A 26,244-nucleotide genomic window follows, 5' to 3' on the forward strand; every position below is an offset into this window, starting at 1 on the left:
GGGGGGGGGGGGGAGAAGATATAACAACTATACTTTTTTGATGTTGTTACAACAAGCAAATGGAAAGGACATTCTTGGGTGGGAGGGGAGAGAGGGAGGAGGGAGGGAGGTGTCGGTGATGGGCCATAATAATCATATACATTGTTTATTGACAAAATAAAAATTTAATGAAAAAAAAAATAGAAGTGGTGGGAGTGAGCATCCTTGTCTTGTTCCTGTTCTTAAAGGAAAGGCCCTCAGTTTTTCCCAATTCAGAATGATACTGGCTGTGAGCTTGTCATAGGTAGCTTTTATTGTTGAGATACTTTCCTTCTATACCTAATTTGTTGAAAGACCATATGATTATCTCAATAGATGCTGAAAAAGCATTTGACAAAATTCATTATCCCTTCATGATAAAGACATTATTGTTTTTTGCATTCCAGATGTTGGACTCCCTTGAAGATTTCTTGTAGGGCTTGTCATGTGGCACTGAATTCCTGCAGTTTTTGTTTGCTTGGGAAATAGACTATTTCTCCATTGTATCTGAAGGAAAGCCTTGCTGGGTATAGTATTCTTGGCTGGCAGTTTTTAAAATTTTTGTTTTAGTTTTTTAGTAGTTTAAATATATTGTCCATTTTCTTCTGTAGGGTTTCTTCTGAGAAGTCTGCTGTTAGTCTGATGAGGACTCCCTTATAGATGACTTGCTACTTTTTTCTTGCTGTTTTTAGGATTCTCTCTGTCTGTGACTTTTGACAGTTTGACTACAGTGTGTCTCAGAGGGCACCTTTTTAGACTGAATCTGTTTGGGGATCTTTGAGCCTCTTGGTTCTGGAAGTCTATGTCTCTACCAATACCTGGGAATTTTTTCGGTATTATTTTATCGAATAGGTTTTTCAGTGCCTTTTCCTTTTTCCTGCCTTTGCAGGACACCCATGAGTAAGATATTTATGCACTTAAGGTTGTTTAACTCTAGAAGATTTTCTTCATTTTTAAAAATCCCTTTTCCTTTTTTTTTTTTTGTATTCTTGGGTTATTTTGAAAACACTGTCTTCAGGATCAGGCATTCCTTCTTCTGCTTGCCGTAGCCTGCTGCTTAAGCTCTAAAATGTAGTTTTTATTTCATTGAATGATTCCTTCAGTTCCAGGAGTTCTGTTACATCCTTTTTTACGGCATTTATCTATTTGTATATTTCCTCCTTCATGTCTTGGATTGTTTTTCTCATCCCATTGTGTCATCTTTCTGAGTCTTTTTGTATCTTACTGGGTTTCCTGAAGATTGTTACTTGGAATTCTTTTTCAGGTCTTTCAGTGGTTTCTTTTTGTTTGAGGTCTGGTATTTGAGAGTTATTGTATTCCTTTGGGGGTGTCATATTTTCTTGAATTTGTTTTGTATTTCTAGTATCCCTATGTTGATGTCTGGTCATTTGGTGGAGCTGTTGCTTCTTCAATTACTCTGGAGTGACTTTTGAGGAGAGAGAATCCTTCCTGTAGATTATTTTTTATGATGTCTATTGGGTAGGGTTTTAGTTTTGATTCCAGGTAGACTCTATAGTCTTTGTAGTTCCAGGTAGACTCAGTTGTTCTTGGTAGACTCAGTAGTCCGTGGAGCACCGATGGGTGTGGCCATGGCTGAGGGCAGCTTTGGCCTTGCATTGTGGGGCTCAAGCAGCTGTGGCCATGCTCCAGAGGCTGTGGCTTGGTGGCATGGGGCTCAGGGGACAGAAGCCATGCAGGGCAGGGCTCTGGAAGCTACAGCTGGGTATGGCTCAAGGCTCCAGTGGTGGAAGCCTTGTGGGGCATGGCTGTGGAGACTGCAGCTGGGTGGCTTCAGGGATTCCTTTTAAAGCAAGTAAAAATGGTTGATTGTAACGACTGAATGGCTGGAGATGAAATGAGAACTTTGGATGTAGATTACAATTTTCTTAAATATGATAGTAAAGACAGGATGGATTAAGGCAGAGGGGAGAAAACATGAATGAGGGAGAGAGAGAGGAAGATTAACAATACAAGTAATAAGGAAGACAGGTTTAAAAGCTCAGGTAAAGGAATTACTCTTAGCAGAGAAGAAACACCCTGTTACATACCTGGGGAAGAGAGAGGGAGTTTTGTGAAGAACTGGAAGTTGGGGGTTCCCATTGAGAGTCTAAATTTTATCTGTTGGGGAGAAGTTTATCTCACAGTCAGCTGAGGGAAAGGAATAAAGGAAAGTGTGAACAGTTATGTTGAATTTAGTAAGATATATATAGCTAGTAACTACAAGAATTTCTAAGTAATGGCTAGAGACAGGGAACTTACATAACAAGCTTAACGGGCATATTTTGCATGTAGTAAATCAATCCATATTGACTGAATGAAAATTATTGTTTATGAAGCAACATTTATGAAGTGTCTACTCTCAAATAGCCTCTGTTGTGTCTACAGTGACTTTTAAATATATTCCTCATGTGTTTGTTTTAAAAAACAGAATCAATAATTTGTTTTAGGTGGTTTTTTTTATACAGCAGAGGGTGGGGTTAAGTCTTAATGTTGTTTAAGATTTCTTTGACTCTATTATCTGTGTCTGTGCCACTTATACGTTCTTATGATATTGTGACAGTAGGCACCAGTAACTATTTATTGAATTTAACTTAGTTAAAAGTCTAATTACACTGAGCAGTTGCATATCCTTTTTTTTTAAGGTACAATAAACTTTTGATTATTTCAGATTATCTAAGCAGATGGGACAAGATGAGGATTTTACTGTTTACTAACATCTCCATAAGAAGGAGAAGGAAGTGGGAGAGGAGCAGGGATCAAAAAAGACTGCTTTTTGCTGTTAAGTTTTGTTACTTTTTCTGGAACAAATTAAAATTATTGACAGAAATATGTAGTGACATAATTACCTCTCAATTAAAATTGTCCTTCTTATTCATGTGTTGTAAGACTTTTTCCCGGTCAGTCAGAAAAAAACCCTCTTGCCTCAATAGGCCTCAAACCCAAGATTATTAGGGTAAAATAAAAAGTTAAAAACATCAGAACGTTAAAAAAAAGCTTAGATACCAAGACTTTGTATAGAGAACTACTTTAATATTCAGCTGTATATTGATATGACATCAGTATACAATTGAGAAAGAAAAAGAATGGAGATGATAGAATGTTCAATAAGAAAGGAATTCAAACAATATTAATATATATACATACTTGTTTCTCTTAATTTTAGACTTTAAGTCTGCTCACATTAAGTCTATCTAAAAATAGGTTACAGACTAGTAAATAGTGGAGCTGGATTCAAATGTCAGAATTTTGACTTCAGAAATTATGATCTCTCTACTGTGCTACCTCCTAAATTTGGTGATATCCAGAAAACTGCTGTGCATACATACAAGGGCTACCTAGTTCTTTGCCTTAATTTATATTTTTAGTAAACATAAATACTCTTATGTTACTGAATGTGGGTAGTTTAAAAGAGACATAAGAAGAGCAGTATTTGGGGGTTAGAGCAAGAACACTTGGCTATGCTATGCATTATTTTCAAGGGACTAGAGAATTTGAAAACGTCACAGAAGTTTCAGTGTTGTTTATTACAACCCCCTCATTGTACAGATGACTAGTCAGTGTCCACAGAGATTAAGTCACTTAAACTTGGTTGCTTACTTGGTTTGTGGATTAATTAGTAGGAGAGAAAAGATTCTGGTTTTGAAAACTCTTTGAGAATTGTAAATTGTTTTTTAAAGTCTAAATAAAAGGTATTTTATTTGGGGCAGACTTTCAAATAATAAAAGATTCAAGCGTAGTTTAGAAGAACATAAACTTTGGTACCAGGGTTCTGACTTTGAATATGGTTTGACCATTAACAGTTGTGTGATTTTGGACAAGTTACCTAACCTTTTGTGCCTCAATTTTTTCATCTATAAAAAAGGTTGATATGAAATTAGTAGTGTTATTGCGAGGATTAAATGATATGATATATGGATAGCACTTAGAACCATGCCTGACCCTCAAAAAATGTTAGATATTTTTGTTATTTTTAGTAAGTTATATTAGTGAATCTGTTTATCATTTCAAATTTTTTATTTTAAATTAAGAATGACTCTTTTCTCCCTACTAGGACGGAGTTACAATGACTTAAATCAATATCCAGTATTTCCCTGGGTTATTACTAATTATGAATCAGACGAACTGGATCTTACCTTGCCAAGCAACTTCAGAGATTTGTCCAAGGTAATTTCTGAGTAATCATCTGAAATATAATTGTCTTGCATATAAAAATAAATTTGATTATATTTAGTTATTTTCACATAACTTTAAAAAATCTTTGAAATATAATTGTAGCCTTTATATCTATATCTTTTAAATGTATTTTTCAAGATTCTCAAAAATTGAAAAATTTAATGTGCATGATAAACTTGATAACAATTTAAAATATTAAGTTATGTCCATTTTTCCATATACATTCGAGAAGCCATTATTCCCAAATGTCAACTTCTTGTAAGGGTGTTAGTATTTGATAAAAACATACAAAGAAGGGCTGGCCCGGTGGCGCACTGGATAGTGCGCCGCTTGGGAAGCGCAGCGGCGCTCCCGCTCGAGGGTTCGGATCCCACATACGGACCGGTTCCCGCTCACTGGCTGAGTGAGGTGCGGGGGCAACACCAAGGGTTGCAATCCCGTTGCCGGTCCCTGGTCCGGTACGGGGGCAACACTGAGGGTTGTGATCCGTTGCCGGACACGGAAAAAAGACTTTGATAAAAACATACAAAGAAAATCATGGCGGTACTCTTATGTAAAGATAAGTGACCCTGCACTACTCCCATCTCCTAACTGATCTCCCTGTTCCTTTTTGCCCTTCTCTGATACATTCTTCACTGCAACACAATGGATCCTCTATATCTAATTTGAATTTTATAACTCCCATGCTTAAACCCTTCTGGACTTATCATTGAGTGCAGAATTTTGCTTCTCTGCTTTGAATGTTTCATCTCTTTACTTTGTGAGTGGCTGACTCTTTCATCCTTTAGGTCACCTCCTCAAAGAAACCATTACTTTCCTTCCCTGATATTCTACTCTGTTTGTTTCATAGCACCTACTGTATCCTTCATTTTACATATTCTTTTACCTACTTGTTTTGGTTCTTCTTGTCTCCCCCACTAAGCTCCATAATGATAGAATTCTTGTTCATCATCATTTCCCTCCTGTCTAACACAGTACCTGCCACTTAGTCAGTGTTAAATGAATTAAATAATAAAAAATATATGATTTTTTCCCAGTTATAAAGTATCATTATTAACTGCATTAGATTTTTAAAATGCTAGAACATGTAAATAAAATAGAAATAACCCCTGATTTGCCACACACCATTGAGGAATAATTATATTTCTTTTTATTTTATTTGCTCTTCTTTTTATGGATGAATATATGTATATGTATGTATGTATGTATATGTATATATATGACAGTACTTCAGAAAGTTCATGGAAAGATTGGTATTATCTTTCAATTCTATTTTTCCATGAGCTTTTTGAAGTACCCGTGTGTGTGTGTGTGTGTGTGTATCGTTTTTTAAAAACTTTCTATATATTAGATATTCTTTATGAACTTTCCTTTTCTGCCCTTCAGTATAAATAAATATAATAGCCTGAATCATCATTTTGGGATATAAAATAAGGTTACATTTCTTTTTATTTAGCTTTTTGTTGTGGAGAATTTCAAGCATATACAAAAGTAGACAAAATAGCAGACTAAACTCCCATGTACCAGTCACCATGCCTCAAAAATTATCAACTCTTGGGTAGTCTTATTTCATCTTTACTCTCATCTTCTTTCCCCCTTTTCATATTACTTTGAGGCAAATGTTAGACATCCTGTCATTCTATTCATAAATATTTCAATAAGTACTTCTAAAAGCTAAGGTCTCTCTTTTTAAGGCACAACCTTAATACCATTAGCAAATCCAAAATATTAACAATAATTTCCTAATATCATCAGATACCCAGGAGGTATCAAATTTCCAACTGCATTACAACTTTGATAATTCTTTTTAGTTTGTTTATTCAAGTTAGGATCCAAATAAGGGCCATATGTTGCAATCAGTTGATATCTCTCTTATGTCTCTTTTTAATCCATAGGTTTTACTTTCCTTCTTTTTTTTTTCTTCCTAATTTATTAGCCAAAGAAACGCATTGTCTTATAGATTTTCTCAGGACAATTCTTACAATTGTCTTGTATTTTACTGATTTCATTATAGTCTAACATATTCCTCTGTCTTCTATATTTCTTATAAATTGATAGTTTGTTCTAGAGGTTGATAGAATTTGGATTCAATATCAGATTTTTTTTTTTTTTTGTCTTTTGTCTTTTTTCCGTGTCTGGCAACGGATCGCAACCCTCAGTGTTGCCCATGTACCGGACCGGGGACCGGCAACGGGATCGCAAGCCTCGGTGTTGCTCCCGCGCCTCGCTCAGCCAGTGAGCGGGAGCTGGTCTGTATGTGGGATCCGAACCCTCGGACGGGAGCGCCACCGCGCTTCCCAAGCGGCGCACTATCCAGTGCGCCACCGGGCCGGCCCCTCAATATCAGATATTTTTGAGTTCTTTCAGAGGCATATAGTATCTACTTTACTTCTTTTTTGTGATGTTAGCAGCCACTGATATTTACTGCATGGATTCATTAGTTCAGTAAACATTGCAAAATAGCAATATTTTAATTGTCACATTTGTTTCATTTATTTTCAGGACTCATTCTGTAAACAAACTGTTAGGTTATCCAGTACATTAGGTAGGCCACAAAGGAAAGGCAGGATAAAATTTTAATTCTTTCTCTTTATATACCAGTTTTCAATATATTGAGTTGGTTTCTAACATCCTCCAGTAGTGCTCAACTGACTTTTAGTAAAATGTCTTTATGAACTCACAGATTTTAAGTATTTGAAGTTTCAGTCCATTGCAGTTATTGTCTTTATTGATGTTCAGTTGTTTCTTCTTTAACCACTGAAAGCTTCTTGAAGATGCTGTTGAGTAATTTTGACACAGTGCTAGTGGTGTTTGGTAACTAACGTGCTGTCTTGTATAGCAAGGTGATCTAGTCCTAACTCTCACAATTTCTGTCCCAGATCTAGAATCATCTATTTCTTTGAAGAGCCCTAGTGGGAACTCTATTAGTATGGTATGTTGTGCTTGTTGCCACTAGATTTGTCATTATTTCTTGCCTTTTTTAGAGGGAGCTAGGAGCACATTTAAGATGAAATACATCAGGAGTTCAAACAGATTCCTCCAATTTAAATTTATGGTCATTGTCTTTTATTTTTTTTTTTAATTTTATTTTATTTTTTTGTCTTTTGTCTTTTTCCGTGTCCGGCAACGGATCGCAACCCTCAGTGTTGCCCCCGTACCAGACCGGGGACCGGCAACGGGATTGCAACCCTCGGCGTTGCCCCCGCGCCTCGCTCAGCCAGTGAGCGGGAACCGGTCTGTATGTGGGATCCGAACCCTCGGGCGGGAGCGCCGCCACGCTTCCCAAGCGGCGCACCTATCCAGTGCGCCACCGGGCCGGCCCCGGTCATTGTCTTTTAATGTATAAGGAGTACTGGATCCATGCTCGCATTAGTTCAGGTGAGCAGAAAGGCTAGTCTTCTTCCTAAGGCTTCTTTCTTTGGTAATTTCTATGAATATCCAATGAATGTTTATATATTCCACATTTTTAACCTGGCGATTCTTTGTTGCTTCTCCCCTGTCTGTACCTTGAAACAATGTTGCTCGCTTACCCATCTTGTTCACTCTGACCTTCTCAGAACACCAGATTTCTTGCTGTTAGTACTGACTTTCTCTAATAATATACGTAGTCCTTTCTTTTAACTCTTCTAAATTCATCTTAGGCCACAGTCAAGTATTTAAGTAAAGCTCTTCTGAGTTCCCAATCACAGCAGAAGTTCAAGGCTCTCAGTGATTTACAGTCTTCGGTCAAAAGATCGTTGCCTAGTTTATGCAGATCCCAACATGACAGCTACCAGTTCACTCACCAAATCCAGCTTCCTTCACGTAGAGTCCAGGGACTTCCATTTTTCTGACATAAGAGAGAACTTGTTCCCTTATTTACCCATTCCAAGATGTACCCTTTTTTGCCCTGGTGTGATTAGCACTGGATATGTTTGGGAGTAACTCCTACTCTCTATCTTCAGGATATGAACTTCCTTACACAGTCTAGACAATTTCAGTATTCACCAGTGATACCAACACAAAGGTTAACATTTTCCCCATGATAAGCAATGGTGTTTAGGATCTGGTCATTGCCTATTTTATTACTACATCTTCTGTCTCTGCCCCTGCCTTTGCTACCGTCATCTGATCCTATAATGCCTCATGTTTATCCCTTGTGCCTTTGCTGTTCCTCTTCCCTTTATCTAGAAATTTGAACTCCTGTGATACTCTTTATATAATTTTCTTATAATACATTTCATAATTTATTATAATTTAACATTTTCTTCTCTGTGTTCCCTGTTAAGCAAAATCACTGAATATGAAGATTTTGTTTTTAACTTTTGTATCTCTGGTGCCTGGTATAGTTTTTAGAACTAAGAAATTGTAGTAGTTTCCATGTCTACTTTTTCACTTTTAATAGAAAGTTTTAATTTTCAAAGGAAAGCCTTATTTGCAAGTCACATATCTGATAAGGGATTAATACCCAGAATATAGAGAGCACTCCTAAAACTCAACAATAAAAATTCAAAATTGGGTAAAGACCTTGAACAGACGTTTCTCCAAAGAAGATACACAAATGGCCGATGAGAACATGAGAGAATGCTTAATATCACTAATTATTAGGGAAATATAAATCAAAATCACAATGAGCTACTACTTCACAACCATAGGATGGCTATTATCAAAACCAAACAAACTAACCCAGAAAATAACAAGTGTTGGGGAGGATGTGAAGAAGTGGAAACCTCGTGCACTGCTGGTGAGCATGTACAATGGTACAGTTGATATGGAAAACAGTATGGTAGTTCCTTAAAGAATTAAAATAGAATTACAGTGCTGTATTAGTCCGTTTTGTGTTGCTATAACAGAATGCCTGAGACTGGGTAATTTATAGAGAACAGAGGTTTATTTGGCTTACAATTCTGGTACAGCTGCATCTGATGCAGGCCTCAGGCTGCTTCTACTCATGGCAGAAAGCAGCAGGCAGCTGGTGGGTACGAGCCGATCTCATGGTGAGAGGAAGCAAGAGAGAGAGGGGAGGTACCAGGGTCTTTAAACAACCAGCTCTTGTGAGAACTAATAGAGCGAGATCTCACTCAGGCCTCCCTCCCCCACGGAGAACATTAATCCATTCATGAGGGATCTGCCCCCGTGACTCAAACAGCTCCCAACAATGCCACGTTGGGGATCAGATTTCCACATGAGTTTTGATGGGGACAACACATCCAACCTCTATCATTCTGCCCATAGTCCCCCAAAACTCATGTCACTCTCACAGACAAAATTCAATAGTTCCATCCCAACAGTCCCAAAAGTCTTAGCTTCTTCCAGCACAAACTTAAAAGTTCAAAGTCTCATCTGAGACCAAATGCCAAACTCCTTCCAGCTGTGAACTTGTAAAAACCAAAAACAAATTTATCTACTTCCAAGATACAATGGTGGAACAGACATTGGGCATACATTCCCATTCCAAAAGGGAGGAATAGGCCAGAAGAAAGGAGAAACAGGCTCCAAACAAGTCTGAAACCCAGAAGGGCAGACATTAAGTCTTAAAGCCTCCAAAATAATCTTCTTTGACGCCAAGTCCTGCATCCTGGGCACAGTGGGACATCTGGGCCCCCAAAGCCTCAGGTAGCCTTGCTTACACAGCTCTGCCGGGCACAGCCTGGGCTGCGCTGGTGCCTGCAGCTTTTCTAGGCTGCATTGCATGTTACCAGTGGCCCTACAGTTCTGAGGTCCTGGCGGCAGCCCTGCTGCCTTGGCTCTACTAGACATTTCCTGGTGGGGTGCTCCAACCCCACTTTCCTGCTCAGCATTATTCTAGTAGATGGTCTCTGCAGCGGCTCCACCCCTGAGGCAGGTCTGTGCTTGGGTCCCCAGGCTTTTCCATACATCCTCTGGAATCTAAGTGGAGGCTGCCACGCCTCCACTGCTCTCATGTTCTGCCAGCCTGCAGACTTAACACAATGTGGACGCTACCGAGGTTTCAGGCTTCTCCTCTCCAGATCTGCTTCATGAACCACACTTGGGGCTGCTTAAGGCAGGGCTGCTCCAGCCAGAGCAGCTGGGATGCAGGGAGCAGGTTCCCAAAAGCAGCTGTGCCCCTGGTCTGTCCTTTGGGACAACTCAGTCTTTCTAGGCCTCAGGATCTGTGATGGGAGGGGCACCCTTCCAGACTTCTGAAATGCCTTCAGGGCCTTTCTCCCATTGTCTTGGCTATTAGCATCTGGCTGCCTCATTGCCAAACTAATGTCTTTACCAGTTTATCTGCTTCACCCTTACATTTTTCTCTGGCTCTCTGCTTCTCTGCCACATGGCCAGGCCACAAAGTTTCCAAATCTTTATGCTCTGCTTCTCTTTTAAATTCTGGCTTTACATCATGCTTTTGCTGCCATAACTCAGAGTAGGCTGTTAGAAGTAACCATGCAGATTCCTTAATGCTTGGCTGGTTGGAAATTTCTTCCACCAAACATTCTGGTTCACAACTCTTAAGTCCCACCTTCCACAAAGTCCTAGGACATTGACACAATGCAGCCAAGTTCCTTGCTATGGTGTAGCAGAGGTTATCTTTGTCCAATTCCTGTTAAGTTCCTCATTTCTATCTGAGACCTCATAATCAGTGTGGTCTTTACTGTCCACATTTCTATCAACATTCTGGTCACAACAATTTAACCATTTAACTCTAAAATGTTCCCAACATTCTCTCATCTTTTTGTCTTTTTCTAAGTCCTCCAAATTCCTCCAACCTTTTGCCTTACCCAGTTCCAAAGCCGCTCCCACATTTTCAGGAAGCAACACCCCACTCCTCAGTATCAATTTTCTGTATTAGTCTGTTTTGTATTGCTCTAACAGAATACCTGACACTGGGTAATTTATAAAGAACAGAGGTTTATTTGGCTTATGATTCTGGGACAGTTGCATCTGGTGCAGGCCTCAGGCTGCTTCTACTCATGGCAGCAAGCGGCAGGCAGCTGGCGAGTACAAGCAGATCTCATGGCAAGAAGAAGTAAGAGAGAGAGAGAGGGGAGGTGCCAGGGTCTTTTAAACAGCCAGCTCTCATGGGAACTAATAGAGCAAGATCTCACTCAGGTTCCCCTTCCCCAGGGAGAGCAATAATTCATTCATGAGGGATCCGCACCCATGACTCAAAGAGCTCCCAACACTGCCACATTGGGGATCAGATTTCCACATGGGTTTTAGTGGGGACAACACGTCCAAACTCTGTCAAGTGCCATGTAATCCAGGAATTTAACTCCTGGGTATATATCCAAAAGAAATGAAAGCAGGGATGTGAATAGATATTTGTACACCCATGTTTATATTTGTAGGAGCATTACTCACAACAGCCAAAAGATGAAAATAATCCAAATGTCCATTGACATGTAAATAGACGAAAAAAATGTGATATATACATACAATTTAATATTATTCAGCCTTAAAAGGGAAGGAAGGGCTGGTTAGTTAGCTCAAGTGGTTAGAGCACAGTGTTATAACACGAAGGTCAAGGGTTTGGATCACCATACCTGCCAACTGTCTGCCCCCCACACCCAAAAGAAAGGAAACTGACACATGCTACAACGTGGATGAACCTTGAAGACATTATGCTAAGTGAGATAACAGTCACAGAAGGACAAATACTGTATGATTCCACTCACATAGGATACTCATAGTAGTTAAATTCATAGAGACAGAAATTACCATGGTGGTTGCTGAGGTCTGGGGTGAAGGAGGAATGGAGAGTTAGTGTTTAATGGGTGTAGAGTTTCATGTTGTGAAGATGAAAAGAATTTTGAAGATGTATAGTGGTGATAACTGCTCAACAATGTGAATGTACTTAATGCTCCTGAACTGTACACTTAAAAATGGTTAAAATGGTAAATTTTAGGTATATTTCACCACAGTTAAAAAGAAAAGAGTCCAGCAAAAAAAAAAAAAATAAATAAATGAAGTTAGAAAAGTTGACGCAAGTAGAACTTTGGAAGAATACCTGCGTGTTTCTGCTGTTTCTTCTCTATGATCACCTTGAGAACATGCCCAAACCATTCCCAGGTGAACCTACTGGAGGGATGTGACCGACACATGTAGGACAGTTCTGTTCCTATGAGATTATATCCACTAAACAAAGACATAAGAAATATCATTTGTGTGATTTGGTGCCTTTAATTGTAGTGGCATCCATTTTTATGTTTTGAGAGATTTTGTGAAATCTTCATACTTTTGGCTGAGGAAGATGTATTCATAAAGAGTGCTTTCAATCAGAACTGAAGGGTGCACAGTTGGATAGTGAACAATAATTAGTAAGTCTGGGAAGAAGTTGAAAGATGTAACGTTCAGATCACATCAAATCACTTATAACTAGCATCTTTTTTCGTATAAAGCAATAGTTTCAATGCTACAAAAGTCATTCAGGTTCATGAAGATAGAATTGTAGTAGTACTAATTGCTTTCATTAAATGTTGATGAAATAAGTGAGTTTGAAATTAACTACATTATTTTAACTGAAAAATTAAGCACATCAGATATTTGAGAATTGTACTTTGTACCTATAAAATTGTGGTGATTGTTTACTTAATAAAATCATCTCATTTCTTTTAATATTTAAGTCTGCCAAAATGTTTACAATGTGATTCAATTTTCAAATATTTGTTTATGCACTCATTTTCAGGAATACATTTATACATCAATGAGCTGTATTTGTACAAATAATGATTATAATAGAATTGTATCAAAAGATTTGTCCCATGGTATACGTTTTGCCAACATTTCTATTTGTTTAAATAAACTTGTGAAATCTCAGCAAACATTGTGTGCAAAGCTTAATTTAGAACATAATCATATTTTATCCCCATACTTAAGTAGGTAATATAGGCTGACTGGCTTTAAAAGGTATTGAATTATTTATGCATATTTATGCCCATTTAATTTCTCCAAAGCTGATTTTTGGAGGAATTTTAGTAGCTTTGATACAAAGCTACAATTTTATTTGGATATCTCTTTCCTGTTGCTCAAGGAATTTTTTTTCTGAAGCTGAATTAATGTAATCAACACTCTTCTGTATTATTTTTCTGATCATTCTTTGAGAAAAGAAAGAGTCTGAATGGAAGAATGTAAGAAATGTCTTCTCAAAAGTATAAAATTGTATTTCATGTATTTCAATATCTCCTTATATAATAGCAAATTAGTATTGTTAGTATATTGAGAAGATCAAATCTACTTTAGTCTGAAAAGCCAATGAAAATTAAATCTTTTATTTGTATTGAAAAAACCCTCATTTAGCATAATGGTTTAATTTATTCTTTCAAAGCTAAAAAAGGGGTCAGTTTTGAAGCTGATTTTTCTTCCTACTTTTCCAGTTGTTTCATCGGTAGTCTGAAATTCTGACTGATGAAAAGACAGATCTAACCATGGATAGAATTTGGAGTGACATTAATCCATATTTTATAAATACGCATTGATTTTTTTTTTTTTTTTTTTTTGTCTTTTTGTCTTTTTCCGTGTCCGGCAACGGATCGCAACCCTCAGTGTTGCCCCCGTACCGGACCGGGGACCGGCAACGGGATCGCAACCCTCGGCGTTGCTCCCGCGCCTCGCTCAGCCAGTGAGCGGGCACCGGTCCACATGTGGGATCCGAACCCTCGGGCGGGAGCGCCGCCGCGCTTCCCAAGCGGCGCACTATCCAGTGCGCCACCGGGCCGGCCCATAAATACACATTGATTTTATATTTTGACAACCTCCTTGGAAGAGATGAGTCAACATTTTTTTGTGTTTTCTTTATAAGAAATTATAATTAGGGCAGAAATATATTTACAAAATGTCATATCATAAAAACAAATTATGGTGGCTGAATATTTCAGTACCAAGATTTCCTGCATAGATTAGGAAGATTTTTTTGCAACGATGATCCATTTTTTTTTTCTTTTCTTTACTTTGGAAAATGATTGAGTAAACCAGTTTTCTAAGAGAGACAAATCAAGACCATCTGAAGCAATTATTTCTTTTCTAATTGATCAGCATTTTTATTTTGGAATATATAATATGTATTTGTAATCTGGTTACCTATTTTAAAAATCTATTGTGTTCTTAAATTGAAATGCAAATGGTAACCATTCACTTATAAATGAGAACTCAATTATCTTGCCTATGGAATTCGGAAGGCAGGAACATCTCACTTAGTTATTATTATTCATTATTATTTATTGAGAGCTTAGTATATGCCAGGTTCTTGTCTAAGTATTTTACATGTGTTAGTTCCTTTATCTCTCACAAAAACACATTAAGACAGGTAACATTATTATTGTCTTTTACAGAGGCAGAAACTTAGGCGTGATGAGTATAGTCAGGTTGCACAAAGTCCCATAGCTAATGGGAATAACCAGAATTTAAATACTAAGCTGTTTTTCAAACTGCAAATCACCACTGCATTTTTTAAAGTGTATAATTTGATAAGTTTTTTTTTCAATTCAAAATATTTTAGCATTTACTTGTATGTTTGTGGAGTACAGTATGTTTTTCAGTAGTTGCACAATGATTCACTTAGGGTAGATATCATAGTTTTGTATCCATTAGCCCACCACTTTCCCTCTTCCTCCTCACCCCAGCCTCTGTTAACCATTATTCTACTCTCTACTCCTATGAGAGTCACTGTTTTTTGTTTTTTTTTAAGATTCCACAAATGAGTGATATCATGCAGTATTTGTCTTTTAGTGCTCGACTTACTTTGCTTAAATGATGGTTTCCACTTCCATCCATTTTGCTGCAAATGATAGGATATCATTCAGGCATTCATGTCTTTTAATTGGGGAATTCAGTTCATTTACATTCAAGGTTATTATTGTTAGGTGAGAAGACATATTCCTATCATTTTGTTGATTATTTTCTGGTTGTTTAGTATATCCTTTGTTCCTTTATTCCTCTCTTATTGTTTATCATTGCAGTTTGGTAGTTTTCTGTAGTGATGAGGTTTTATTACTTTCTCTTTCCCATTTGTGTCTTTGCTTTAGTCAGTACATTCTATACTTTTGCATGCTTTCATGATGATAGTTATCTTCCTTTCACTTCCAGATGTAGGACTCCTTTCAGCATTTCTTGAAAGGCTGGTCTAATGGTGTTTTTGTTTGTCTGAGAGTTTATTTCTCTTTCATTCCTGAAGTATCACTTTGCTGGGTATAGTATTCTTGGCTGGCAATTTTCTTCTTTCAGCGCTTTGAATATATCATCCCATTCTCTCCTGGCCTGTAAGGTCTCTGCTGAGAAATTGGCTGTTAGTCTAATGCGGATTTACTTATATATGACCGGATGCTTTTCTCTTGCTATTTTTGGAATTCTCTGTTCGTTTTTAGACTTTCGTTAATTTGAGGTTAAGTGCCTTTTTTCATGGAATCTATTGGGGAACCCTTGAGTTTCCTAGATCTGAATGTTCATCTCTCTCCCAAGACTTAGGAAATTTTTAGCTATTTCATTAAATAAGCTTTTTATGCCTTTCCCCTTCTTTTCTCCTTCTGGAACTTCCATAATGTGAAAATGTGTTCACTAATGGTGCCCCATAGTTCCTATAAGCGTTCTTCATTCCTTTTTATTCCTATTTCTTTTTATTTTCTCTCTGATTCAGTAATTTCAAACTACTTATTTCAAGTTCAAATTCCTTTTCCTGTTTGATTTATTCTGTTACTTAAGCTCTCTGTTGTATTTTTTTTTTAAATTTCATTCCTTCAACTCTTAAGCTGTAAGTTTTCTGTTTGGTTCTTTTTTTTTTTTTAATGATATTTATCTCTTTCTTAATTTCACATTAATATCATGGATAGTTTTCCTGATTTGTTGAATTGTCTATCTGTATTCTCTTGGATCTCATTAGGTTTTCTCAAGATCGTTATTTTGAAATCCTTTTCTGGCAGTTAGTAGAGTTTCTTTTCTTTGGAGTTTGTCACTGGAATGTTATTGTATTCAATTGGTGGTGTGTGTTTCCTTGCTTTTTCATATTTACTGTGTCCTTGCATTGATGTTTTTGTATCTACTGGAACATAGTTTCTTCCAACTTAACAGTGGTTTTCATAAAGAAAGTCTTTCACCTGCTGATGGGTCTTAATGTGCCAGTTGGGAAGGCTGTTGTGATTCTGGTTTTGTGTAGATACAGTGGTATAGTCTCTCTGCAGCTTTTTCAGTTGTGATTGATGTATGTTCAGTGATAACTGTAGGTGTCTCAGTGACCTAGGCTGTAGAGGTTTGTGGCAGCAGCAGCAGCAGTGGGGTAGGTTGTTAAGTCTTAGGTAGCAAGGGCTTTTGTGGTCCTCCTATTCTCATTTTCCACACAATGGGGATACTTTGCCAAGGGGATTCCTCTTGGTGTTGGGTGTGACATGACCTGCAAACAGCTGCAGTTGTGCTGTGTTCCAGTTACAGGTGCTCAGAGTGGCAGTGGAGCTTGTGTCCTAGGCTCAGCATCTTGTGAACCTATTGTGGCACCCATGTCTTGGGATGCAGGTTCACTTTTCTGTGGCAGGGTTGGATGTAGATTGCCCACAGAGACAGGATCTTTGACTCTGAGGTCTCACCTGGAAGCTTGGGCCCAGTGGAGTGGATTGTAGTTGTGACTCTGACCCTGTGGGGCAGGGCACAGAACTGCCTGGCCCTGTAGGAGATGGGATGCTCTGGAGGTTTGGGCCTGGCGAACAGGTTTTGGCTGCAATTTGAGAACGAGAGCAAATGGGGCTCAGTGGTCACTCAGGACCCAGGGGCTGCAACACCATGTAGTGGTCACTCTAGACCATAGGACTGTGGAACTTGGCAATAATCCATACTCTGTGAGGTCAGATGAAGCAGGAGTGAGGACCCCAGAATGACAGGGTGCAACTGTCATTTGGGGTCTGGGAGGCACCACAGCATTGACTCCACTCCCTAGGGAGAGGGGTGTTTCAGCAGCTCAGTGTTTAGAGGAGTAGTCCAACTCCAGGGAAGCAGGGTACTAGAGTTGTTCAGCCTGTAGAGCAGGGTTTCTCAGATCAGCCACTGCTCTGTTTCACTTGGATGCAGAGTACTTCGTCAGCTCAGCCCTCGATGCAAAGCTGCTTGGCCCAGCCAAGTGGTTGCTCAGCCAAGGGAATAGCTCCCCAGGGGGCAATACATTGCCTCAACTCAGGCCCGAGGGGTTAGGATGTAGCCTACTCTTGTCTTTGTCCCAGTTTGTGCTCCAAGCTTTTTTGGTTAAGCCTATTTTGTGAAAAGGCAGAACATTTGGGAGGGGTAGTTGGAGTGACTTTATCACCACTTAACCCCTCAAGATAGGGTATAACAGCTGCTTGGTAATGTCTGGCCACTGCATGGGAGTGGTTCAACTTGCATCTTAGCCTCTGGGATGAAACGGAGCTTTGGCCACTCATCTCTGGGGCAAGACACTCCATCAGTAGTTCCACTACTAAGATGGCATTGCACAGTGACCACTGAGACCGCAGAGGGCAGAGAACAGTGCCAGCTCCTTCTCTGGAGGCAACACAACTATATGGACTGCAGGCAGCTCCCTCAGCTGGGCTTAGTGCCAGAGAGGATGGTGGGGGTCTCTAATGAAGAGGACTGTGAGTGTCCAAGGTAGTGATGGGTGATGCTTGGGTCATCTTGCTTTCCTTTTTGCTTCAGTACGAGGTTTCTCCCAGTTCCCTGTGGTTGGGGGTTGGGGGTTTGGGGCTTGGGGAGTGGTGCTGGAGGTTGGGTGTTTCCTGCTGTTCTTTATGTGGTCATCCTTAGTTTCTGTGCTCACCAGGATTTCTGATACTTACTTGAAGTACTCAGGCATTCTCCTTTAGTTATTTTCATTCACATATAGTCATTTATTCATTGTTTTGTCTGTCTTTGTGGGAGAGACAAGCAGTAGGATCTTCTTGGTAACATTTTTTACTATGTTTTTGGCTGAGAAAGTTTGAGAAACACTTGTAATATGCTGTACTGTCTTCTTTTGGCACCAGTTCCTGAGTCTGTTTTAATGTTATTTTATCAAGTTGCCTTGCACCCCTCATGCTGAAACACTTGACAGAATACAACCAGCATTCTATTGCTGGAAAAAAGAGCTTTTTTCCAAATTGCCTACTCTTGTCTTTGTCCCAGGTAATGCACCAAGCTTTTTTGATTAAGCCTATTTTACAAAAAAGCAGAATGTTTGGTTAAAACTGAAGAATCCCCTATGTTACTGCTCATTCATTTGTTCTTTAACTTATCAGTTGTTAATTGAGTACTACAGGTATTATGTACCAAGGATTTTAGTACCTGAAGATTTTAAAGAATAAAATCAAGTAGTTACTACCCTTGTAAAAAAACAAAAACAAAAACTGAAGATTGGGGGTGGTGTGGGAAATAGGAATGGCTAAGGTATAAGCAAATATTTTATTTTTTAACAATTAAAAAATATTTTTAAGTGAAATAAAATACTGAAAGAGAGTTTAAGGTAGAGGGAAAAGAAAAAATCAGTTTTCATCTTTAGAGTGCAAGCACAATGTAAGCTGTTATTTTGGTCCAGAGTACAGAAACAAGGAAAGTAAATGGTAGAGGAAAATGAACCTGCCCTGTGATCTCCTCATTCCTATCTTGTAGTATAGGACTTGGAGGAAAGTTTACTGAAACAAAATTTTAAATTTTGGCCCAGGCTCTAAGAAATCATATATGTTTTGTTTTGTTTGTAAAACCCATGTTACAATGCTGCACTATTCTGTTAACCTAGCAGTTTCCATTGCCCTAGTCTGGATCAAAATGTTTCTATAGAGTAAACTCTGAGAAAACCGGTGATTCTCTCTCTCTCTCTCTCTCTGTCTCGTATCTCTTACCATTTGTATTTATACTTTTATATGTGAGATATTTCTCTCTAAGGCACACATTTAATATACAGCATGCATCTTGACCTGGAATTGACTACCGACATTTAACTGTTGTTGATCAGACAGCACTTCTTTATCTCTTTAAGTTTTAAGTGCTGTTTCTGACGAATGCCAGTCCTTTTGGTCTGCTCTGTAACAGATACACCAGGAATCAATATACCATCTAGATGTCACAGAGGGGAAAAACACTCTTTTGGGGGATGGGGGGAAATATTGTTTAAACATGGTAGGTGTTATAGCTTTTACTTTGTTTTTCTATTTATTGGGCTTCAGTAAAACCAAAGGAAATTAAGCCAAGAAGAAATAAATCTTATGATGCTACAATAGTAAATAATGGATATTAAATTGTTTAAATAAAATATGAATGCAGAGAAGGAAACTAAAAGTAACTTGGTACTTGATTATGTTTGGGATATTTTTTATTGGCTGACAAAGTATATTAAAAACATTTTAATCTTGGCATTAAACATGGATGCTGTTATATGCCACACTGATTTTAGGGATTATGGTATAAATTACATTCCCTGGCCTTGGGGAGGTTGCAGTCTAATCAGCACAAGAATGATATGGGGAAAGTTCAGAATGTTTTTGTAGTAGTGTGAGGGAACCCCTAGTAGGTGCTTTTAACTATAAGAAACTTTTTACATATGTTTTCTCCTTTAATCCCCTCAAAAACACCGTAAGCAATGTGTTATCTCAAATTTACAGATAAGGGAACTAAGATATAGTGAGGTTAAGGAAATCTCCAAGGTCATACATTTTCCAAATGGTAAGCCCAGGATCTGATCTCAGATCTGTCCATCAGTGCACTGGTAGACTTCAAGTATAACCAGAAAGAAAGATTATTTTAGATTGAATACTTGCTTTGTATCTACTTCTTTCTGAAATTCAAATACCCTTCCCTCTAAATGGGCAAAAGGTAAGAGGTTTACTTTTTGAAAAAATTGAAAAAGAGAAGTTTCTGATATGAGACCACCAAGCACAGCAAGAGAGAGGGTTTAAGGTAAAGGATGGAAAACAGAAGGACTGACTGCAAGTTTTAAGGACTGAATGATGACGGCCTCACACCCTTTTTGTGACCATACTATCAGAACATGGCAGACAGACTTATACCAGCCCCGTAACACACAAGATTATACTGCCCTTTGGACTTACTGCCTGGCTCAAGAGAAAAGACCTAAAAACACTAACATTTAGGAGCCTACCTGAGTTCTTTACCAGTTCACATTGCTGCTTATGTGCCGTATATTTCAGCGAGTGCTAAAAACACTAACATTTAGGAGCCTACCTGAGTTCTTTACCAGTTCACATTGCTGCTTATGTGCCGTATATTTCAGCGAGTGCTTTAGTGCTGTCTCATTCTTAAAAACGAGGGTGCAGCCAAATATTTGCAAACATTTAAAGATAATCTCCTATGTGAAGATGGCAAAAACTAAAGCAAATCAAAAAGCAAAAAGAAACCAGAAAAAACAGGCAACTCGGGAAGCAGAAATGTTAAAAAGCAGAAAGACCTAGAATAAATGCACTCAGAGAGATAAAACTGTTGCATTAGTAAAATAAGAAAATGATGCTATGGAAAGTGAATAATCATAAAACAAGAAAGAACAGTAATAAAGTTAATAGTAGAGATGTAAGGTAAGTGCAGATGTTTTTATAAAAGAATATCAACATGATATGGGCTAAATAGCCTGGAAAGATAAAATTAGAGGACCCAAAGCAGGGAATCTCTGGATTTAGATAGAATTGTGTCAGTCTGCTTCCATTTATAAGTAGAAGAACCTTTTGCAAATTACTTAATTTGGGGGATCCTGTGCAGCAAATTACTGTTTATTTTATATAACTTTGAAGCAATTTTTTCATGGGTACAGTGACCTTTTTAAGCCTTAGAATTTTTTGTTTAATATGGTATGCTTGTTTAGAAGATGGCTATGCAACTTTCCCCCCAGAATTTAATACTAAGTTCAGCAAAATACAGACATATTTGTTAAATATATATATACAATATATATATGGATATGGATGTTGTGATGCACTTAGAGGATTTGTTGAAGTTTTGTTTTTAAAATAGGAAATTAGTCTATTTAAGTTATTTTGTGTGGCTGTATTTCTAAATTTACGTCTACTAAGCATTAGCATTCTGTATAACAGATTTCATTTTCTGCTAGAAGTTATCTTCTAGTAGAAGATTTTGAATGACTCTAACGGAGGTTAACCCTACACTTAATTTAAGCAACCTCCAATGACATTGTTTTTTAACATTAGTCAGAAAATGATAAACTGAAGCAACTGAAATGGATTGTGGTTAATATTACTGTCACGGTGATGAATAATCCTGACATACACCAGCACCACACTGCCAGTCAGTAATCCTTCTCAAAGTTAAGTATTTATTCTCTAATCATGCTAACTTACTGTGGTGTGGAGTGACCACTTATTATTATTTATAAATGATTTATTTTACTTGCATAGCATTACTAGTTTTATCGCATAATGCTTTCTGTTTTCTTAGGTTAGTGCTGAATGTACAAACTCAGGTAGATCCAGTGTAGGGAATACCTACCATGAGTTTACATAAAAATTGTTTTCAAAACACCTAGAAATGTAATTTTTCTTTTAAGTTTAATAAGTAGTAGTAGTAGTAGTACTATACTTCTGATTTCAGGCTGGGGTATATTTTGCATTTTATAGAAAGTAAATTTAGTAGAAGCACATTTTTAAAATCTGCATACATTTGTAGCTTTTCAAATACACTTGCATGTATTAACTTCTCGTTCTTATTTTTCCTGTGATTGTAAAACTTATTTTATGTGAATATGTAATATGCTTTTTATAGAGGATAAAGTAATATATTATCTTTTATTATGTCCAAATTTCTTAAGTTTTTATTCTCAAAGATTATTTTAATAAGCACACTTATTGAATATAAATACTTCTATATCTATGTTTTGTTTGTGTTCAATAAATGTGCTTATTCAAATAAGTATTAAATATTTGCTAGGCACCTTTTGCGTACTTTATTCTGAGAACTGTACCAAAACAAAGCTGAATGAAATGGTCCCTTCTTTTAAAGACTTTTTAAATGGAAGAAATATTATATATGATCAAGTTATAGGAGAATAATCAGAAAATATTGTTTGTATGTGACTTATTTTTTAGACTGTTCAGCTTTCAGAAAAGGAGGTTTTTTTTTTTAAAAAAAAATGTGAGTCCAGAATTTATAATTTGAACCACGCTTTTAGAAATGGAAAAAGGTAAATTCTGCAGACAAAACGATCTTATCATTGGCTCAGTATAAAAACTACAATAGACAATTTAATAGTTTTATTTTTTAAAATGTAGGAAGAAACAAAAATCACTAGTTTTACTGGGAAATATATCCTATTCAACTATATTGACTTATTTACTTTAAAAATGTGTTTTCCAGCCACCAAAAAAATTAATAAATAGGTAAGTCAGTAAAAATATAGGTTTTGATGGGGTCAACAAATTGGGAAAGTTATAGATCTTGTGTGACATATCTCAGTAAATGATTTGAAAATCTGAGTGGTACCTTTCTGAAATAAAGACAAGGTAATTAAAGCCATTAGTAGCATTCATAACTGTTTAAATTATTGTACAACCCTATTATTTAATGGCCTTTATAAACTTGTGATATTGTTGAACAGTTTCACTAATATAACATATTGACCGTATAGCTTACTTTATAGTAATTAAAATACAAAATTTTAAATCATTTTGGCAGATTGAAATACATGGAATATTCAAATGAAATATGAAAGAATAATATGAAGTCTTACATTTAGGTTTAAAATTTTAGAGTACAAAAAAGAAAAATGAAGAAAAGAGGTTAAAGATAAGTCGTGTTAAAAATGTAACAATTGCGGGAGTCTTATTGTTGGGATGAAGATAAAGACATGGCAGTTGTTGCCAATCTATGGGCTCTGGTCACTGTGGATTTATTGCAAGAGTTCTGTGAATCCACGTATAAATGCATATATGTGAGAGGCTATCTTACGGGAAAAAGTTGGAAACTGCCGATTTAGATTATTTAATTGACTATGTGCTTATTGTGACCCAATGGTGATAATTGGCTTTTTAAAAAACAAATTGTGGGCCGGCCCGGTGGCGCACTGCTATAGTGCGCCGCTTGGGAGTGCAGCAGTGCTCCTGCCAAGGGTTCAGATCCCACATACAGACCGGTTCCCGCTCACTGGCTGAGCGAGGCGCGGGAGCAACACCGAGGGTTGCAATCCCGTTGCCGGTCCCAGTCTGTTGCGGGGGCGACACTGAGGGTTGCGATCCGTTGCTGGACACGGAAAAAGACAAAAAGCAAAAAGAAAAAAAAAAAAAAACAAATTGGATCATATGGAATTATTATTACTCTCCTGTATTGTGGCTGCTGATGCTACTTATGTTTTGTCTAGAGTGTATTTTAGGTGCAAGGTGAGCGTCGATGCTCATTTTTTGCTCATGAAAGTCCAATTCTTGCAGCACCATTATTGAAAAGACTATCTTTTTCTTGAATTATCTTGGCACCTTTGTTGGAATTTGATTGGCCATATACAAGGGTAATTCAAAAAGTTCATAGAAAGATTCATGTTATCTTTTAATTCTGTTTTTTTGATAAACTTTTTGAATTATCCTTGTATGTGTAGGTCTGTTTCTAGACTGCTCAATCAATCAGCTGATCTATCCTATATCATTATCAAACTGTCTTCATTACTGTAGTTTTGTTGTAAGTCATAAAATCAGGTCATGTGAATCCTCCAGCTGTATTCTTTTTTTTTCAGAATTGTTTGCTATTCTAGCTCCTTTTCTCTTTGAGAATTAGCGTGTCAATTTCTTTTCTTTTTTTTATTCTTTGTTTGTTTTAGCTTGTCAATTTCTAATAATAATAATAATAATAATAATAATAATAATAATAATAATAATAATAAAAGCCTGCTGGAATTTTTATTGAGATTGCATTGAATCCACAGGCCATTCCAGGTAAAAATTATGTATTAACAATATTGAATCTTACAATCCATGAATATGGAATTTCTTTCATTAATTTAGTTCTTTAGTTTCTCTCCAATGTTTTATAGCTTTTAGTGTGCAATTCTTACACATATTTTATTCATTTATCCTAAAAATTTGTTTTTTTAATGCTGTTATAAAATTTTTAATGCCAATTGTCCATTACTAGTATATAGAAATACAATCGAATTTTGTATGTTGATTTTGTGTTCTGCAGCCTTGCTAAACTCAATTATTAGGACTAGCAGCCTTTTTGTAAACATTTTGGGAGTTCCTACATAAATAAATATAGGATCTTGGAATGAAGACTTACTGCCCTATACAACATTTACTATAAGTGCTGAAAGTGCCTTGTCTTTGGTTTTCTGGGAAAAGCATTCAGTCTTTCACTATTCGGTGTGATAATCGCTATAGGTTTTTTGTAGATGGTTTTTATTGGGTTGAGTAAGTTCCCTTCTATTTCTTATTTGTTGAAAAGTTTTATCATAATTGGATATTGAATTGTGTCACATGCTTTTTCTAAAGATGATTGTATTGTTTTTCTTCTTTAATCCAATAGTACAGTGAATTACGCTGGTTGATTTTGGAGTCGTTAATTCCTGGGATAAACCAGATTGTGAGGTGTTATGTTTCTAATAAATGGCTGAATTCAATTTGCTAATATTTTCTTAAGAATTTTTGCATCTGTGTTCATGAAGGATATTGGTCTGCAGTGTCTTTGCCCAGTTTTGGCATGACAAAATGAATTTGGAAGTTATTCCCTTCTCTTCTGTTTCCTGGAACAGGTGGTATAAAATTTTTATTTCGGGCCGGCCCGGTGGCGCACTGCGCTAGTGCGCCGCTTGGGAAGTGCGGCTGCGCTCCCGCCGAGGGTTCGGATCCCACATACAGACCGGTTCCCGCTCACTGGCTGAGCGAGGCGCGGGGGCAGCACCGAGGGTTGCTATCCCATTGCCCGTCCCGGTCCGGTACGGGGGCGACACTGAGGGTTGCGATCCGTTGCCGGACACGGAAAAAAGACAAAAAAAAAAAAAAAAAAAAAAAATTTTATTTCATCCTTAGATGTTTGGTGGAACTCATCAGTGAAGCAAGTCAGGCCAGGAGTTTTATTCCTGGGGAGGTTTCTTAAACTTTTAATTCAATTTCATTAATAGATATAAGGCTTTTCAGGTTACCTCTTTGTTCTTGAATGAATTTTGGTAGTTTGCAACTTCACATAATTTGTTTTGTCTAAGTTGTCCTTTCCTTCATTTTTGATATTGGTAATTTGGGGTACCCCTCCCCCCCTTTCCCCCTACTGGACCAGTCTGACTGGGTATTGTATTTATTTCTCTATTGCTTTTTCTGTTTTCAATTTCAATGAGCCTTGCTTTCCTTAATATTTTTCCGTCTACTTTATTTGGATTTAATTTTTCTCTCTTTTTTTAGTATCTTAAGGTAGAAACTTTAAACCATTGATTTGAGAACTTCTTTTTTTTCTAATTTAAGCATTTAGTGCTACAGATTTTTCTCAAAACACTGAATTAGCTGGGTTCGACAAAATTTTATGTGTTGTGTTTTCATTTTTATCTCATCCAAAATATTTTCTAATTTTCCTTTGACTTTCTCTTTGACCCATAGATTATTTAAAAGCATGTTGTTTAATTTTCACATATTTGGGGATTTGTCAGGTTTCTTTCTCTTATTTATTTCAAGTTTTATTATGGTTGGAGAACATATACTTTGTATGATTTCAGTTATTTTAAATTAGTCAAAATTTGTTTAATGGCTCAGAACACGGGCCCTTTTGGTTATTGTACACTTGAAAGAAGTACACATTCTTCTGTTAGGTAACATGTTCTGTAAATGTTAATTAGGTGAAGGTGGTTGATAATGTTCATGTCTTCTATATCCTTACTGATTTTCTATCTACTTGTTCTATTTTTTTTTAATTGCAAAAAGAACTTTAAAAAATGGATTAGGAAAACTCTAAGCAGAAATTTGGTGCGGCTAATAAGTATATTTTAAGATCTGGATGTGGGGGGGGGCATAGCCAGCCTCAGCTCCCATCTCAGGACCCTTGGGTGTCTCAGATGGCTCAGTTGATTGCCTGGATGTGGTCAGGGGCATGGCCAGGGCCCTTGACCTCCATCACAGGACCTCAGGACCCCTGGGCTTCTCAGCTGGCTCCTCTATTTGTTCTACCTTTTTTTTTTTTTTTTTTTTGCCCCTGGCC

At 37.3% G+C, this 26,244-nt stretch overlaps 1 protein-coding gene across 1 annotated transcript in view; it reads left to right on the forward strand.

Annotated features, from left to right (window-relative positions):
- The window catches only part of LRBA (LPS-responsive vesicle trafficking, beach and anchor containing), a gene marked incomplete at its 5' end in the record, with an annotated part of 547,723 nt that overhangs the window by 365,680 nt on the left and 155,799 nt on the right, over positions 1–26,244 (forward strand). Inside the window, one exon of the mRNA XM_008566486.1 lies at positions 4,070–4,182. Within this exon, the coding sequence (XP_008564708.1) occupies positions 4,070–4,182 (113 nt within the window). The remainder of the gene's footprint in view (positions 1–4,069; positions 4,183–26,244) is intronic.

The sequence above is a fragment of the Galeopterus variegatus genome, unplaced genomic scaffold (genome assembly GCF_000696425.1).
Source record: "Galeopterus variegatus unplaced genomic scaffold, G_variegatus-3.0.2 Scaffold245, whole genome shotgun sequence".
Taxonomy (NCBI): domain Eukaryota; kingdom Metazoa; phylum Chordata; class Mammalia; order Dermoptera; family Cynocephalidae; genus Galeopterus; species Galeopterus variegatus.